This window comes from Manacus candei, unplaced genomic scaffold, assembly GCF_025592945.1.
Source record: "Manacus candei isolate 608988 ecotype Guabito, Panama unplaced genomic scaffold, ASM2559294v1 h1tg000010l, whole genome shotgun sequence".
Classification (NCBI taxonomy): domain Eukaryota; kingdom Metazoa; phylum Chordata; class Aves; order Passeriformes; family Pipridae; genus Manacus; species Manacus candei.
In genome coordinates this window covers 9,008,115-9,026,426 of record NW_026138058.1, presented here as the reverse complement: position 1 = coordinate 9,026,426, position 18,312 = coordinate 9,008,115, and the positions used below count along the sequence as shown (strand labels likewise).

General features: G+C 38.1%; 1 protein-coding gene across 6 annotated transcripts in view; it reads right to left on the bottom strand.

Moving 5' to 3' along the window:
• The window catches only part of BDP1 (B double prime 1, subunit of RNA polymerase III transcription initiation factor IIIB), a 52,234-nt gene that overhangs the window by 9,000 nt on the left and 24,922 nt on the right, over nucleotides 1-18,312 (bottom strand). For 4 of the 6 annotated variants that reach the window (XR_007902801.1, XM_051777630.1, XM_051777628.1 and 1 more), the window contains exons 21-36: nucleotides 17,995-18,182; nucleotides 17,440-17,641; nucleotides 15,928-16,043; nucleotides 14,995-15,211; nucleotides 14,321-14,505; nucleotides 11,067-11,262; nucleotides 9,845-10,062; nucleotides 8,119-8,509; nucleotides 6,524-6,622; nucleotides 6,261-6,297; nucleotides 5,748-5,831; nucleotides 4,864-5,095; nucleotides 3,755-3,906; nucleotides 2,969-3,110; nucleotides 2,200-2,386; nucleotides 862-922 (exon numbers count right to left, since the gene is read on the bottom strand). Coding sequence is in view for 5 of the 6 variants with exons in the window: in XM_051777630.1 (XP_051633590.1) it covers nucleotides 862-922; nucleotides 2,200-2,386; nucleotides 2,969-3,110; nucleotides 3,755-3,906; nucleotides 4,864-5,095; nucleotides 5,748-5,831; nucleotides 6,261-6,297; nucleotides 6,524-6,622; nucleotides 8,119-8,509; nucleotides 9,845-10,062; nucleotides 11,067-11,262; nucleotides 14,321-14,505; nucleotides 14,995-15,211; nucleotides 15,928-16,043; nucleotides 17,440-17,641; nucleotides 17,995-18,182 (2,707 nt within the window). In the remaining variant the exon portion in view is untranslated. The remainder of the gene's footprint in view (nucleotides 1-861; nucleotides 923-2,199; nucleotides 2,387-2,968; nucleotides 3,111-3,754; nucleotides 3,907-4,863; nucleotides 5,096-5,747; nucleotides 5,832-6,260; nucleotides 6,298-6,523; nucleotides 6,623-8,118; nucleotides 8,510-9,844; nucleotides 10,063-11,066; nucleotides 11,263-14,320; nucleotides 14,506-14,994; nucleotides 15,212-15,927; nucleotides 16,044-17,439; nucleotides 17,642-17,994; nucleotides 18,183-18,312) is intronic. The other 2 variants (XM_051777631.1, XM_051777632.1) reach the window with 2 other exon arrangements.

Here is an 18,312-nt window from a genome sequence, read left to right as displayed (position 1 = left end):
TTTGGTTCTTAATCTAATTAAATATGATTTAAGATGCTTCATCCCAAGATCCTGGCAATAACAGCATAACAACAGATGTCTAAGAAGAAGTATTACCCCTATCTTTTGCACAAGCTCATGAGTTACAGCTTTGGAGTGCAGTTTCCATGTAAAGTAAGTACACTGTGCTTCTGTCACAGTGACTATCCCATATATTAGATAAATAGTGGTTCCACACCAACTGTATTTCAATTTGTTTCGGGGAAAAGCAGACATCAGATTCATAACTTTCATCCCATCTAATCAGTTAGGCATTAATCTGTTGACTCAGTACAGCTAAAGAAGGAAGTCTGATTGTCTCCTTCCTTATACTTATCTCCTTTCTCTCCTGCTCCACACTTGCACAGTACAGCCCTCCTACTCAAAACTCTGACAACAGCATTCACTTGGTAACTTCATGAGCAGCTATAGCTCCCTAAACCAGTGGAGAACAGCATAGTTTCTCTCCCTTTGTCATGTTCAGTTTTTCACAGGTGAGTCACAGGCTCATAAAGGGCTCTAAAAACTGCTATACCTAGCATGAGGTAAGCAGCAGGAGCCCACAGCATGCAGAGGGAGCAAGAAGTTTCCCTGCCAGTGATATTTAAACTTAATGAAGGGCTGGTCATTCCAAAAGTTCCCAAGTCTAGCTTCTGGTAAAGAAATGTAATGATAAGAGGCTAGGGCAGGGAACGTCATTGTGCTGTGGGTCATTATTTTTGTTAATGAAAAAGATTGATTAACCATGGCAATGAAAATACTTAATTTTTTTGTTCATCTTTGCATAATTGCAAGATACACAAGTGTGGGCTTTTGCTAACTTTGAATATTAGCACATTATACCTGAAGTTTCTTCTGTGCTGCTTACGCACTGTCGTTGACCATCCTCAGTGCAAGCTTCATTCTAGAAACAACACAGTTGAAATAAAACAACTTAATAAATCTGGGAAATTAGGAAACAGGAAAGAAACAAAGCAAGTCAAATGCTCAAGAGCAAAAAAAAATCTAATCACATCATCATAATTGCATTTGTCAGCTTTCACTTCTAGATGTTCTAAGTTGAAGGATATTAGCCTGACAAGGACAAGAAACACTGGGGAAATATAAAATTTATATGCAGCTCATTGTCTGTATTGATGGTTTGTCAAAATAAATTTATACTTGCTACAGCACAACTCTGTCAGAGATGACTCACACAATAAATTGTTCAGTGGCACTAAGGAACCAAATTCCTCCAACTCTTACAAAACCACTCAGTGCCAAAGAAAAACAGAAAGCTCTGCAGCTCATCTCTCCCTTCCCTTTTATGGCTTCTCCCTTTGCTAAAAACAGGAATACTCTACTGCAAATTGCCTTTTTTCATACTCTCTGCCAGTCCTGTAAGAGCCAAATCATTCTTGTACCTTGTTCTAATATGAAATCAGCCTTGACACACCAACAGGTTGCACTGGGGAAACAAGATTTTATGGATCAGCTGTTCCACTGTAACTGCATGTTCATTGATCTTAGACAACACTGGAAAACCTGAGGGAACTTAGAATGAACCTTCCTCTCATGAAGAAATAAGATAATTCTCATTTATACTAGAACAGGGATACACAAACCACTGCAAAGAAATGGATGCGAAAGAGACACTGTTTGTCCATAATATATAAAATGATAATATACATCATATATGCATATGTAAAATATGTAAAATATGTATATGCAATATGATAATATACACATAAAGCTCTTAACTGGGTTTTTAAATAAATGAGAAACAGCATAACAAAGGATGTAGTTTGTTTTAAACAAAGCAAAGGAAAGCAACAATGAATATGCTGCATCCAAGCAGTAACATTTTAACTTAATTTTAATTTAAACAAATATAACCATAAGAGGTCACACTGAATAGTTATAGGAATCTTAGGTAACTTCTTCCATCAGAACTCCTTAAAAATTGCTCAAAATTTTGCCAGTGTATATCACTTATTGCTGAAATGTTCTGAACAGTTGCAAAGACTAAGTTTGTCTGAAAGATTGTTTGGTTATGCCTCTGAAAAAAGGCCAGTTTCATTCACTTCATTCACAGCTTAGGTACCAGGTCTTTAAAGCAGGTGAGTACATTTGCACTGAAAACCTCTTCCTTTACAGAATTATAGAAACTGGACACTTCTAGACTGTAATTAAGTTCTTTACCTGAGTAAAGTTGATTGTGCATATATTGCGCTCAAGAGGACAAGGATTTTGCTCAGGAACTTCATCCACAGAACTTTGACTTGGACAGTCCTCTAGTTCAAGGTGTGATTTTTCAGATTTTGGGGATGCAGTTACAGGTCTTACATATCCTGAATTTCCACAAGCACCTCTCATCTGTTTTTCTGCTCTGTAAGGTATATATCTAGTTAGTTTAGAACCAAATGAAGATACACTGTGCATCTGCTAAATTCTGTGTTATGATGTATTTAATATAAAGCGTATGTAGGTATAGAGAAGAAACAAGGTACTTGTTTAAAAGCTACATTATTGTACTGAACGGAATGCATAATCTTGAAACAAGTCTACATGAAGTATTTCAGGAAAAAGCCTACGTAACTCCACTAATGGAGACTTTCCTACTACAAGCGCAGCCAAGCAGAAACCCTTACAAGCTCATTAACATTTCCAAATTGATCAACTTCCTAACTTTTCCTTTCAGATGCAGTTTTATGGAAGATAGTTAAGCAGCAAGGTAATTACAAAGTTCTGGAACAGCAAACATAAGTTAATGCTTTACTTCCAAAAGCTGTAGCACCACACACAAGACAGAAAAACCTTGAAAACTGAAGTCTCAACTGCACACTATCTGCATAAACATACATAGTGTCTGTAAGCACACTGTTTCCATCACAGCTGCACACTGAACTTCAGTTGCATATTTTAAGAGACTGTAGGAATAAAGTCGATATTAACTGCTGAGTCTTCCTACCTCTCAGTTTTGTCTACTTGCTTGATAAGTTCCATACTCTGAGTTGCAAAATCATGAAGAACTGAAGAATCATCTGCAGCTGGTCTGATCTGTTCTAGTTCCACCTTCTGCATTTCTGCAGTATCCCTCACGGTTGTAGGATCTAAGATTTATAAGAATAAAAGTTAAAATAATGGGGTTCTTATCTGCATGTGTGTATATATTCATTTATTTTTTACATATAATCTTGCATATATTAAAGTTATGTATATGTGTATATATTAACATACTGCAAAATGATTAAGAATTTTGCTGTACATGTGCACATGTATATTATGTCTTATATAAATAAGACACATACACATATCTCATCTTGCTTTTGTATGTTTTGTATTTTGCCATTGATATGAAGATAACTAAGAGTTTGAAGACCACCTTTTTTGTAACTGCTTTAAGAATAGGAAAACAGTTCTTTCTAGCTCCTCTTCTACTTTTAATAGAAGGGAAAGACGGTATTAATAGAAAAAAAAGTACACTGTATTGTGCTGTTATTTCTGTAATTTGCCTTCCAGTAATTTAAGTCCTTTCCAGGTAATTTCAGACCTGCAGAGAAAAACTGCTATTCAAATTTCATTTCATTTTATACTCAAACTATACTAAAATGAGTACCCCATATGACAGGGGTGATGTATCATCTGTGAAGATGAATAGAAAGTGAAGACTCTCAGCTCAGTTTCATTTCATGAATCGGTATCAATATATCTGAATAAACCATTTTCAGAACCCTAGGATAAGAAACAGGCTTACCAGTTTGAATTTGCTCTAGTTGTTCCACAAGTACATTTGTGTTAAGTAATTTCTGTGTTATGTTTTCACTGGACCTCAATACTCCAAAGGTTGGCTCAGGCTGCAGGAGTCTGTCTCCTGTCAGTTCCATACTATTCACCACAGGCAAAGAGCTATTATTGAAAGTAAAAAGAAAAATGCCATCAGTACAGTTCTTGATATTTGACAGTTAGTGCAGAGAAGATATAAGAGATATGGAGTAGTTCAGATAATGAACAGCTGAAATACAGGCTGCAGCTGGCAGAGGAGAAAGAAAACTATTTGGCAGAAAGAAAAAATCATCTGGGAATTGATACAGGCAGGTATACTGCAAACTAGGGTGTTCCCTACCCAAAAGGAAAAAAAAAAGAACAAATGAAATATTTAAATAACAGGAGAAGATCAGAAATCTAACACTGATCATATGATAGTAAGTTCTGGTTTAATAATATAATCAAACTGGACATAAAATATCTTGGATTATTATTTTTTAGAGTCATAGTAACAACTAGTCTCATAGTCTGTTCAAGCAATCAACAAGTTAAATAGTCTTTCAAATAATACATAATCACCAGCAGATTTTTTTCTGAAAAAGTGTCCCATTAAGTTGTTTGATCATTCACAAATGCAAAATTATAGAAGCTAAAGCACTAAAAACCATAATGATAGAAAATCAACTGGTTCCTTCCTATCCCTTTGCTCTAAATCTTTGATTTACATCCCACAGCAGCAGTGACACTTAAGCAATTTGCCTTGGTCTGATTAGCTGTAGAGAACTTTGGGAAAATGAGCTTGGTAATTAACAGTGATCCAATATAACTTAGCCTGAATATTCTTTTCTCTCCCAAAAGGGCAAATATCAGGAGTAAAAAACAAGTTCTACATCGCCAAAAGTACATACAAACATCTTAAGAAAATCATAAGAAAGAGACAAGAGAGGTTTTTGCAGATTACATACCAAATTACACAAACTGGGAAACCTTTACTAAAGCAAGGCTGCTTGCAATTCAATAAAAATGCCAGAAGGAACCTAGCAAAAGTAAGCAGTGTCAGAAGATTTCTCACTGAAGAAAATGAAGCAGTAATTTAACCTGGTGTCAGGAGCATCCTTCTCCAAATATTCTTCTATGCCAATTCTTGTGCCAGTGCTTTGATTCTCTACATTGATGTTGCTTCCATCCTCAGAAGACAGCAATTCCTTGGTAGAAGTGTCTGAAGAAAGTAAATACTGACTAGAAGTTCTATTTTCTTTGGAGTAAGCACAGGTTACAAGGCTATTACCCACGTCGAACTCACCTTGAGCAGGTAACGTGTGTGTCCGTTCTGGTTAACAATAAACAGAATAGAAAAACATGATTTAAAACACTCAGGTTTGGCATTTACATACAGCTATATAACTTCAAACCTCATTTAACAAAGTTTGTATTCTCCAAGGACACAAATTCAAATCCCAGATAAATGCAGTCATAAGTGCACGCTTTTGATAGTAAGAACACAAAAACTAACATTCAAACAATGAAAGTAGAGAATAAATTCTAAATAAAACCTATAAAAAACTAAAATAAACTTAGGTAATTTCAGGTTGTATCTAGTTAGGGAGAAAAAAGCTATGCTTCATGTTAAAGGTCTGAAAAGATCACTGAAAGTTACAGTCTTTTAACCTTGATCCCTTTCTTTTGTCCAGTTTATGTGACCAGATCAATTCAAACACATCCTTCCTAAAATAGGTCTCAGAAACATTTTTCTAGCACAGTGATGCAGTTGGCTGTATCCAGTAGGGTGCCTGACTTTTTCCAGCCAACCTGCATTGGTTAGACTCACTACACCTTACAACACAACAGGACTAAAGGCACAAACGACTCTTGACCTCCTGCTATGCAGTAACATGCAGAAGAGCTTTGCAGCCACTCTCCCATCCCTCCTTAGGTGGATCTAGAAAGCACAAGCAAGGTTTTGTTCATAAATCAGATCATACCTTCAGGGCTTGTTTTTAACTGGAAATTTGGATCACCCATGGCAAGTAAAGTCATAGCAGCTTCAGTGCTTCCGTCGTTAACTCCTGTGAAGTTGTTCACACACATTAAAAGTCAAAAGGACATTAACCAGAAATCCACTAACCCATATTCAAAAAGCCTTTGACACTACCACCAAAATAATGAAGTGGCTGTTTTTTAAATTGATCTCATTTGTGGATCAAAACACTTGTAGACAAACAGCCATTCTCATCCAGTAAATTCAAACTACTGTAAAAACACTGAGAAGCAGCATGGCTGCCTTAAATGGTGCACTGGATATGGGTGGCAAGATGTTGGCAGCAGAGGCGCTGCCCTGGGCCACAGGCAGTTGCAACTGACCCCCTGCAGGACACAGCTGAACCTGTCAGCCAGGAGGGTGGCACCTTTGGAAAACGTATTTTAAGAAAGGGGAAAATATATATATTAGCAGTAAGTTAACAGGAAATAGATGAGCAAGATGGTTTCATAGCTACCTTTGTCCACATCTGGATTTTCGCGTATGGTAGTTTCCTTAAATACAAAGAAAAACAATATCAAAGCTCTACATACAATGACTCCGCAATTTTACTTTAATGCCTACAGGAAAATTCTCTGCCCACAGGTTACCCTGGCTTTAAAGGGTAACAATATTTACCTTACATAGTTTTCCTATAGCTGTGCCCCTCATATCTGTGTGGGACGAGTTTAATAAACTACACTGTTACTATGAAACAAACACAGCTGTTGAGGTGCTTACTCTTTCTTCCCTCTGTACTACAGGTTGGACAGATGCATGAGAAAGACTTTCAACATCAGTAGCCATCTGCATATCCGGTACATTCACAGATATTTCGAGCTGTGAAAATAATTTTAAAAGTATTTCAGTTCATCAGACACAGAAGAAAATCTGTCAAATGCAAATTTTTATAAACCTCTTCAGCATCTAGTGGTATCCTTCCTAAAAATGGTACCTTCTGATTTGAAAAGACATCAGTGGTATGAACTGGAGGCAGAACAGGTAGTGCTACTTGTAACTAAGGGGAAGCATCAGACAACTTAAGACCTTGTTTCTAGTTGCTCATTACTCCACCAAACTAAGTTATGCAGTTGAGATCTGTCATGATGACTGTTTACCTCAAATGGGTTTTGTTAGTGTTCACACTTTTTTTGCTTTATAAGTCTTCAGGAAGGAAAAACAGTTCACCCTTTTTCCAAAGTAAGACAGGGAATAGACATACCCACACAGAGCAACACCCCCACTGTTTTACCTAATTTCTTTTCCTTCTTAATCATTCTCTTTTCACTAAGAAGTTGAGACATTTGACACTTTCAGCAATGAGGACTTGAAATTTGACAGAAAGGTTACAATATTTCTAAGTAGGTTTTCATGAAAAACACTGTTCAGTCTGGGTTGCTTTCAAAAGCTTGCACTTTTACAGATACTTTCTACTGACCTATTTAAATTTTACAATAGCTGAGTTCTCAGGTATCTAACAATGTCCCTCACTAGTACTCATGCCTCCTGTGTGTTTAATCAGGAAACTTGATTGTCATCCCCACACATAATATATATTCCCCATCTTTGAAATCCATGATTCAGCAAAAGTTTCCATGCAGCAACTTTACTTCCCATAATTATTCTAGTCTCCCTTGGTGTTTTGCCTGAGCTTTAAATTCTCCTGCTATTTCACCCAGTGAAAGAAACGGCGTGATTGAGGAGACAAAAAATAACCAGTATTTCAATGGGAGAAGAGAGGAAGATGACTAGAAATATTTTGCTTTGCTTTTACATGCAGCTTTTGCTTCATCTGTGCAACTGTCTTTATATCAATACAGAAGGCTTCTTACCCTCCCTTCTAATTTCTCCTTATCCCACAGGAGAAGGGAGTGAGCAAGCAGCCCTGTGTGCCTGGCTGCTGCTGAGGTCAGCCCACTAGACAGTTAGTTTCTCAGCAATGGGGACACAATACACAGAAACATTTCCCTCACACCCTCATTTCCTAACATTCAAATATAAAATTGAAATGCTCCATTTGATCCATCTAGGGCCTCAAAAGACATGGTAAGTGAGCATGGTAGTCTGTGGCGTATTCAATCCCAATAAACAAACTGGCGAGCACCCTGAAGACCTATACACAGTTTGTAAATGTAACCACACAGTTGGACTTTAGACTGATGCAGTATTAAGTTCAAAACCTAGTATATTTGCCAACATCCCTACTAACTCTCAATACCATTCTTAAATAAAACTGAACTGGGATCAAACTGAAATACTCAGAGATGCAATTAGAATAAAAGCTTTTTAAACAATCAGAAAAAAAAGTACATATGCAGAACTCAACTACACAATACCTCCTCCATGGTTTCCTCTATCTGAACAGGAACAGGTTTTGGAGATCGAAGACCTACAGGAACAAACACTGGAGCCTTGTTCACTTCCTCAGGTGAAAAGCATTCATCTTCATCATCAAGTTCAAAGTCATCTGCCTCCTCATCCTCCTCCTCTTGAGAAGCCCGGAGGGTGACGAAGGTTATCTTTGAACTTCTGGGTTCCTTCCCAGATTTCTTTCTGTGTTTAGTTTTCAAACTTTTGCCTCTAGCAACACTCAGTTTAGCTTCTTGCCTTTGATTCCCCTTCTCACTCCAATCAGCCTCACATTCAGAGGCAGAAGAAGTAGTAGTTCTTAGCTCCAACACATGTTTTGGCAGTGCTATCCGTTCTGATGATCTCCTGAACTGCCTTCTAAAGTACAGAACAAAAGCAAGTTTAAAAAACAACGAAGTCCAAGACATTCTGAAGAGAGGGGTACTACACATCAAAACAAATTCAATTAAAAAGAGAAAAGAGATAATTGTAATCAATAATGCAAACTATTTAATTCTTAACTTATAGTGACAAATAAGCATTTAATCAGAAATCCTAATTTCTTCATGTATACATGAAGTACTGATTGTAAATGCATATTAAGGAGTTTCAGAAATCTGCACAAACTTGTAAGATACAGAATTCTTTGATTAGAAAAGGATGAATTAATTTTCATTTTGAGGGATGTCACATACTTTTTAAGTCACGGGAACATTTCCAGTTCTCTTTTGCTAAAGCTACACTAGGAACCCCAAACTATGATAGTTTTGCTGATCAGGCTAATGTCTAGCAACTGGAACTGCTAGATGATAACTACTTATCTGCTCTGGTTTCTCAGCCAGCAATCTCTTTGATAATCAGTTGCTCACTGTTTCTCTCCTCAAAATCACGGGCACAACCACTTTTGAGTACCAAAAGTAATCGCAAACCTCCCCCCAAAAACAACCTCCTTGGTAAACTGGTGGGGAGTGGAAACAGATGGCAGCAGAGGATACTCCCAGTACAAAGTTTCTGTTTAAGTTAATCCCACAATTAACCTGAACAAAGTGGGCCTGACCAATAATACTGTGATGAAATGCCTGCTTAAAGGGACTGGGGGGAGTAATGGGATATAAGTCTACTTGGCTTCAGGAAGGCTTTTGACACCATCTGTTACAGCATTTTTGGACAGAAGCTGTAGCCGACCTTATCAACATCAGCAATACCATGTCAGGTGTGGTTTCAGGTCCCCTGGTTCAGGAATGATATTGAGGAAATAGGGTCCAGAAAAGGGCACTCAGGATTGTCCTGAGCTTGTGGGACATGGCTACAAGAAGAGGTAGAAAGAGCTGGGATCCTCTAATCTGGGGAATAGAAAGGCTAGGGGTCCACAACTACATGGTGAGGGGGTTACAAAAATAACAGGGACCAACGAATCTCAGTAGCAGCAGATAATATACCATTTCCCCCAAATATGGGTACTTCAAAGTCCTCCCCTACAAAATCAGGAATTCCTGTTGAAACAATGGGATGGATTGGTGATAGTGCTGGCTGTGTTCATTTTATGAGAGAACAAGCAGGGTAAGAGACATTGGGGTATCTGCATGCATCTGGTCAAGTTCAGATGGAAGACACATGGACTGACATGCTGCAGGAATTCAAATAACACACTGCAGAACTATGGCTAATAATTACCAATTAGCTGAGTTTACAAAACAAAATTAGCTGTTTTACCTTGTAAGATTGTCTGATTGTTTCTCCTCAGAGGTAGAAAGCTGAAAATCCTCATCTTGTTCTACTTGACTCTCACACTCTGAGGATATCTCTGGAGACTGGAGTGTAATATCCTGCCTGGTTCGTTTACAAGATGTTTCTTCAACATCCTCTGTAAAATTGTGTTTCTCTGTAGACTCTGAGAAGGATGCAGCTTCCACTATGTTACTGGAATTTTGCTGAACAGAGGAGACAATTACCATCATGATAAGTGCTAAACATTTTTAACTGGTTTTGGTGACAAGAAGATTTAAAGAACTAAGTTTGAGGTTCTTGAAAACATGCCCAGCTGACACCTCTGATAACTTAGGACATGTTTCCTCATTGCCTTTAATTCTGCCTCTATAGCAGAGGCTATATATCTATGATGCCTGAATTCCCAGTGCTGCTAGTAGTTAATAGACAAGGACCATGCTCAATTTATCAAAAGCAACAATTCTTTAGAAGCTGGAAAGATTACCAGTTTTCTAAAACTACCTATTAATTTAAAGAACAATTTGCAGAATGGAAAAATTATCTTTTTCTGCCTTGGGAACAAACTAGGAAGAAAATACTGCCATACTTTAGAGAACAGCATTTAAATATTATTTGACATATGTACAGACAAACATAGCAGCCACAGTTCTGTCAACTAAGGATACTTGCCCAAAATAATATGTTAACTGAAAAATTTTAGTCATCCATCTAGAAAATAGGGAACACCAGAAAAACTTGATTCAGGTATCGCAGCTTTAGACTGAGAAGGAACTAGCCTGGACTAAGTTAGGCAAATTTAAGCAGAAAAAGGTCTGAACTTTGTTCACATTCATTTTAACTTAGAAGTATACTTACACAAGTTTCAGGTAGTATCTGATGTTAAGACAACTGCCTTAATTTCCATTGATCAATGAATAAAAAACATTAATTATTAAGTGTTAACATGTATTTATTGTAATGCAGAATTACAACCACATAAAAAGTAGAACTTAAGAAAACACTGTACTTTAAATATTTCCACAGTTTTTAGATTCTAAGTCCATTTAGAATCCACATAATTTCCAGTAATGAATTAAAAAAATATAAATCAAATGATTACATTAACCTTTCCCAGCAATATACTGGATTTCTGTGCCACCTATGGTTCTGAGAACTTAAGCAAAAGAACTGATGTATAATTGGCTCAAAACATGTGATGAAGACTTACCATTGATACACCTGTTTTTAATAACAGCAAACATTCTTCTTCATTTCTGTTCTCAGTGTTGCCCTCTTCTTTGTTTTCACTTTCTTTGGGATAATCCCTTTTTCTAGTAAGTCTCATTATGTTTGACCTTGGGATCCCGTAGAGTTCCCTTGCTCTCTGTTCACTTTCTTCTCCAGAACTTAATTCATCATTGGACCTACAAAAATATGTTTCAACTTTTACTTCTGAGGAACTACAAAATACACTCTACAAGATTGCTTACTATCCAAAATTTAAGACTTCCAGCTAGAAATGAAATTGTTTTCTAAATATTTATTTGTTTAGTTGGTTAAGTTTAAATAAACATAAAGGAGGAAAAAAACCACTGCAAAAAGGAGGTAATTCCTCTGCAGCAATGAACTTTTCTGATTGCTTTTGGGAAAAATTTTTGGAAGGAAAACAACACTAAGAAATACTCTATATTAAGGTAGAGTAGAAAATTTCAGCTATACCAACATAGGTTTCCAAAATTAAGCAGTCAGAGAAACATTAATATTCCGTAATTCCAGTGCTCAAGGCTCTACTGCTTTCAAAGAGGATAATATCCTTACATCTTTTCAAGCACATTCAGCTCAGTAAGATAGAAATCTTGGGCTTCTAAACTCAAGACTTGGAAAGAGGCAAGAAGGAGAATCCAGGGAACTACAGTCTAGTCAGCCTCATCTCAGTCCCTGGGAAAGTGATGGAACAACTAACCCTGGAAACTACTTCCACACACATGAAAAAAACAAGGTGACTTGGAGTAGTCACCATGAATTCACGATGGGGAAGTCATGCTTAACCAACTTGATAACCTTTTACAATGAAATGACTGCCTTGATAAATGAAGGGAGAGCAGTAAAGAGTGTCTCCCCTGACTTCAGTAAGGCTTCTATCACTGTCTGTCTCCCCTAACATCCTCTTGTAAGGGAGCTGATGAACCATAGACTGGATGAGCAGACAAGGAAGTGCACTAAAAACTGTCTGAATTGTTGGGTTCAGAGGTTTGTGAACAATGGTACAAAATCCAGTTGGAGACCAGTAACTAGGAGTGTACCCTGTGGGTCAATACTGTGTCGAATCCTGTTCAACACCGCCCTAAATCACCTGGAGGATGGGGCTGGGTGTAACCTCAGCAAGTCTACAGATGAGGCAGATCTGGAAGGAATTGCTGAGACAGCGGCAGAGTGTGCTGGCATCCAGAGGGACCTGGAGAAAGGGGCTGACAGGAACCTCAGGAAGTTCGAAAGGGGAGATGCAAAGTCCTTCCCCTGGGGAGGAACAACCCAAGGCAGCAGCACATGCTGCAAGCCAAGCAGGTGGAAAGCAGCTTTGCAGAAAAGAACCTGAGGGTCTTGGTAGTCTCAGAGTTGGAAAAACAGCTGGGCTGCATTAGGAGAAGCATTTCCTGGCGTATTGACCAGTTCTGGGCTCCCTGGTAGGAGAGACACGGCCATACTGGACACAGCCTGTCCAAGGGTCTTAAAGATGGCAAAGGGATTGAAGCATCTCTTGTAAGATGAAAGGCTGAAAGAGCAGGAATGGCTCAGCCTAGAAAGAAGGCTCAGGGGATCTTCAATAGCTGCATAAAAACCTAAAGGGAGGATGTGAACACAACAGACCCAGGCTTTTTCCGGTGGTGCCCAGAACAAGAGACAAAAGAGACAATGGGCAAAAAACAGAAGACAAGGATGTTCCTTCTGAGGATCAGAAAATACCTTTCCACTGTGAGGGGTACTAAGCCCTGGCACAGGCTGCCCAGAGAGACTGGGGAGTCTCCAACCTTGGCAATATTGAAAAGCTGTGTGGACGTAGGGCATTGGGCAACCAGCTCCAGGTGGCCCTGCTCGATCAAGAGAGTTGTACCAGAAGACCTCTAGCAGACCCTTCCAACCTCAACTACTATGGGTTGAACTATGGGAATCTGTGAAATTCCACCATCACAGAAGCCACAAAGACCGTAAAGTAAAACCCTTGTCTTGTTAGCACAAGCACTCTGGGATATGATTTCAATGTAAGTTACAGAAGAGATTTTAAGCAGAGTTTAAGACACAGGTGAGAACCAGAAGCTAATTTTAGAGAAAAGCAAAAGTGAGTTGAGACTGCTCTGCATTAGTTTAGATCAAACAAAAGGTACCTGATAGCACAACTCAGAACTGTTACATGTGAATGGCACTATCTATCTGCCTTGTATTGCACATACATAAAAACCATCCCCTCCAACAAGAGAGTCAGGGACTCTCTCTTGATGACTGCACATCATTGCAGGAACTTCTAATTCAAAGAAAAACTGAAGAGACTCTGAATACATCTTAGACAGCAAGCTCATTTTATGTTTCTCTACTTGGCATTTCTCAATTATAAGTGAGTACAAAGGGCGCTGCTCAGTCTTTGGTCCACATTCATAGTGCACTGTACCCTAAGAATCTATTACTGAGAAATTCAGACAGCTAAACTATGATTACTTGCTTCTACCCTCATCTGCAAAGTACCTTCTAAAAAGGAAAACAGCCTTGAGTAAAATTCTGTTAAAATTCTTATATTACTTAAGGATGCCACCTAGTGACTTTCACAGCACATAGTATGTAACGACTAGTACAGCTCAGAGTCTATACTTCCAAAAGCAAGTGCTGTATGGAAACAACTGGACAAATGGACAAACTTTTTAAAGGACTGTTGTGGTTTAACCCCAGCCAGCAAGTAAGTACAATGCAGTCAATCACTCCCCAGCTCTGGTGGGGAGGAGAGCTGGAAAGTAAAAGTAAGCCTTGTGGGATTAGATAAGAACACTTTAATAACTGAAACAAAATAAAATATAAAAATAATGACAGAGGAATAAAACCAAGAGAAACAAGTGATACACAATTGCCCACTACTTGCTGACTGATGCCCAGACCATGCCCAAGCAGCAATCAGCAGCCCCTGGCCACCTTCCCCTAGTTTATATACTGAGCTTGATGTCCTATGGTATGGAATATTCCTTTGGTCAGTTCAGATCAGCTGTCCTGGCTGTGCTGCCTCCCCACTTCTTGTACACCTGCTCACTGGCAGAGCATTGGGAAGCTGAAAAGTCAGGGTAAACACTGCTCAGCAACAACTAAAACATCAGTGTGTTATCAACATCGTTCTCATACTAAATCCAAACACAGCACTGCACCAGCTACAAGGGAAAATGAGCTCTATCCCAGATGAAACCAGGACAAGAGCTTTTATACTTTGCCAAAAGGGAACTTTACCTTTCTGTGGCACCCAGAATGCTTCCCATAGCATCTGTAGATGGACACTCTTCTTGCCCTCTGTTGTCGTGGCTGTTTGGTGGCTTTTTAGAAGAACAGAGCATTTCTGACTTCATACATCTTGAATTTATGTCTAGATTGTCATTCTTGGCCAAATCTCCCACAAACAATACCTCCATGTCATCCTTAGATTAGAAAAAACAACAACAACAATATTAGCATTGCAAATTATGATTGAGCTGTTAACCTTAGACAAAACTTTGCTTAAAAGCTTTCAAGTAGTTTATGGCAACATCACTGTTGCTTATTCTTCTAGGGAAGGTATTTAACTAATAAAAATAGATACTATGACCAGTGCAGTCTTTCATGAGCAGCCATAAAGGAGCTCAGAAGAAACCCAGCAACGGAAATATGGCAGGTAGGTACCTATTCATGTATCAAGAATATGACTGAAATGTTAAAGTTTAAGTGAAGTCTTTAGATATCTTATCTGTGAGTCACTTACAGGATTTTGGAACACCTCATATTAGGGTGTAAATATTGAACAAGAATTCTCACTAGTCCAAAATTAATGGCTGCATTTACAACAACTTATTTAGATGTCAAAAAAACCCAGCTGGTGTGGAGCCAAGCATCAGAAAGTAAAGCCAGAAATACATGAATAGAATTCTCACTGTTGAGAGAGGTTTTTCTGATTCTTCTGCCACAGACAGTTTTTCTCCTTTATTCGTTTCTTCCTCATCTGGAGAAGCAAGTTTTTGTGCTACTGGAGGTTCTTTTTTGCTATATACTTCTTCCAGGTTTGGTCCAGTTCTTAGAGCTTCAAGCCTTGTGAGTTGTCCTGGTTTCTGAGCACCCAGCTTGCCTTCTTGGGAGGTAGATTTTTCAGCACTGGTGAATTTAAAGCAAAGAAACAAAACAAAACCAAAACAGAAAAAAAGCACACACAAAAATTATGTCACTTGACTTTGGCTAGGAGGGGAAAAAAGCACTTCTGCACTTACTAAATTTTGAATCAACCCTTATACAAGAGGGTTAGAGATTGATGGACTGCTTTGTTTAAGATCAATAAAATTGTATTTTCAAATATAAATTTCTCACTTATGGTTAAGTTGGAGAAGGAATAACAGAACTTTTCTCAAGGCATTTTTAACATTAAGAAATAAGTTGTTTTGCTAACCATACCAACATCAAAGTATCTGCAGTCTAAGACACACTTCAGATCTTATTTTAACAAGAGCAGTAGTAAAACAGAAGAGCACACTGGGATGAGTGAAAGATAAGTTTCTGGTATTTTGCAAAATTTGTATGTGTTACCCGTATGATTGCTACTTATGCAAATACAAATCCAATAATAAAAATGCTTGGTCAGGAAGAGCTATGAGGTCCTACAGATCAAGTATGTACCAGATAAACAATGACAAGTAGTTCAGCTCAAAAAAAATGTGCTCTGAAAACACTGAAAGAAGCTGTCTATAGGCATTGAAAATTTAACTTTGGGGAAAGACAAAAAAACAAGGAACAAGAGAACTGACATTTGCAAAGGTGTCTCATTATGCACGACAGGAAAGCCTTTCAAATGTAATTTCGCTAAACTCAAACCTCACCTGCTTTGTTCACATAAAATGTTTCCAGAAATAGAGGGCACCTGAGGCACCTCTTGCTGTTCCTGTTCCTTTCTGCTCAATACATCTGCTTGACACAATACAGCTTCATTTTCATCCTTTGATTTACAGTAAAAGAAGCATGAAGAGAAATAGGAACAAGTAAGCTTCTAAAACAGATACATTTTATATACAAAAATATAAACTGCACTATTTTCTCAATTAGAATAAAGATAAGAATCATGCTATCATAATTCAATTTATAGGCAAGAAATAACAGAAGTCTTTGTAGTTCTGGGCTACCCAGAGTGAAGTTCTTACATACAATATGCACCCACATATTAAGAGTAACACTTGTCCTTTCAGCATTCAATCAACTCTCTATTACATAAAGCACTGTGGAAACAAAATACTTCAGCAAATGTAAAACCTTTGAAAACTGGACACTGCAGCACAGACACACCCGAGCCACAACAACATAAGCTCAGACCCAGAAAGCCTTATGAAGCTTTACTTCTGTATTTGCCACACTGGCTCCACAAAGAAGCCAGTGAAACATATCCTTCACCACACCAGGTCTGTAACAGCTTTATTTGTAAAGAGGAGCATCAGACCCGCTCTGTTTCTACAGACTTGCCCAGCACAGAGCAGATGCACTTGTGTGGTTCACAGGTTAGAACAGCCAAAGCTGAACCACAAGGAACTATCTCAGCGAGGGGTGAGCCAACAGTGTGGCGCTCAGGGGGAGATGACAGACGTAGCACACCTGTGCTCCTATGCACCACACAAGTACTCCACACAGGTTCAAGAACAAAGCCAGCTATAACCACTCCAAAAAATGAGTCACTCCAACAAAGCTTAGCTGAGTTTGAAATGTGAGGCAAGTCTACACAGATATGCCTATATCTATGACATGATTCATGTGCAATCCACAAAATGGTTACAGAGAACTCATCGTACTATAATGGTTTTTGAGGATTTCAACTCCTTTTACAGTCCCTAGTAAAATGTCTGTGGGGATACACAGTGTAGGTGAATGACTCAAACTACTTGTGTAAAGGAGTATCAGGCAATGGTGAAGCCAGTCAAAACTTATCAAATTGATAAAACTTTTTTTTTTTCATAAAAATAACTATGTTTTGCCATCACTTGATGTACTATACTAAATTCCTAAACACACGCTTGATTCATCCAAACAGGAAAGACAAAATGAGCAAAAAAAGCTAATTGTTATGCATTTTTGTTGTAGAGTTTATATTAAGAATGCATAAACCTTTTCACTATCACGTAATCCAATCAAAATCAGATCCTCATGTTACAGAAAAAAATAATAGTTAAACTTTTAGACTTCACTGCTTTTATACATGCAAGGGTATACATGCAACTTGCCAGGGTTGGGAATTTTTTTCAACTAGTATATTGTCTCAGTTTCAGGGAGTGCAACTTAAATGTTCTAATTTAATTCGTAAAGCAGAACACGCAACTTTGAAGGCAAAAGCGCTTATTAAGACTTACAATGGCAGTACTGGCAAGCTCATCTTTTTGCAATACTAAGTGCTTTTCTTCAAGCTTTTTGTTCTTTTCATTTTCTGATACTTTTAACTCCTTCTTTCCAACAGCTCTTACCACGTTTGGCTTGTACCTCTGGAAACTGCTCCGCACTAACTGGATGTGTGGAGGAGGTTTTTGTTTACTTTCTTCTTCAGTGGTATTTTTGCTATCAATGCAAAGTTAGATGGGGGGAAAAAAAAAAAGAAACTTAATACAAAACCATGTTACAGAAACAAATGCAGGTTCCCTATTTTTACATATATAAACACTGAGTTTTTAAAAGAATCCCATCAGGCCCCATAGATTTTTAAGGATCTAGATGAAGTAGCAGATCCCGCACAATTTCAGGATCGATTGGGAGTTGTTACTGGAATTATCACTAGTGTCAAAACCGTAAGAACTCAAACTTTGTGCAGTATTTTTATTAGATTATCTTTGCCACTAAGGAATCCATTGGTAATTTCCTTTTAAAATACTTTCATTGTTACTGTCAAGAACCAAAAATAGCTAAGGCCTTACCCTGCGTTAGTAGTTAAAATATCATCTTGGTTAATATCAGGTAGACACAACTCAAGTTCACCATCCTCTGATCTTGAAGATGTTTTTGGGGATTTACAACTTGGCCTCTCAGAAATCTCCTGAACATGAAGTGACATCTCCTTTCCCAAGGGTTCTAGTGGGTTTAGGACTTCATATTTTCCTGTTTTCTGAAAAATGTAAACACAAGAACCAGAGCAAGTCATGATAATAAACCCAACACAGACATTACGATGTCTATGAAGTTTAGTACTAATCACACTCTAAAGTGTTTCCTGCAAAATTCCTCTAACTGCTCAC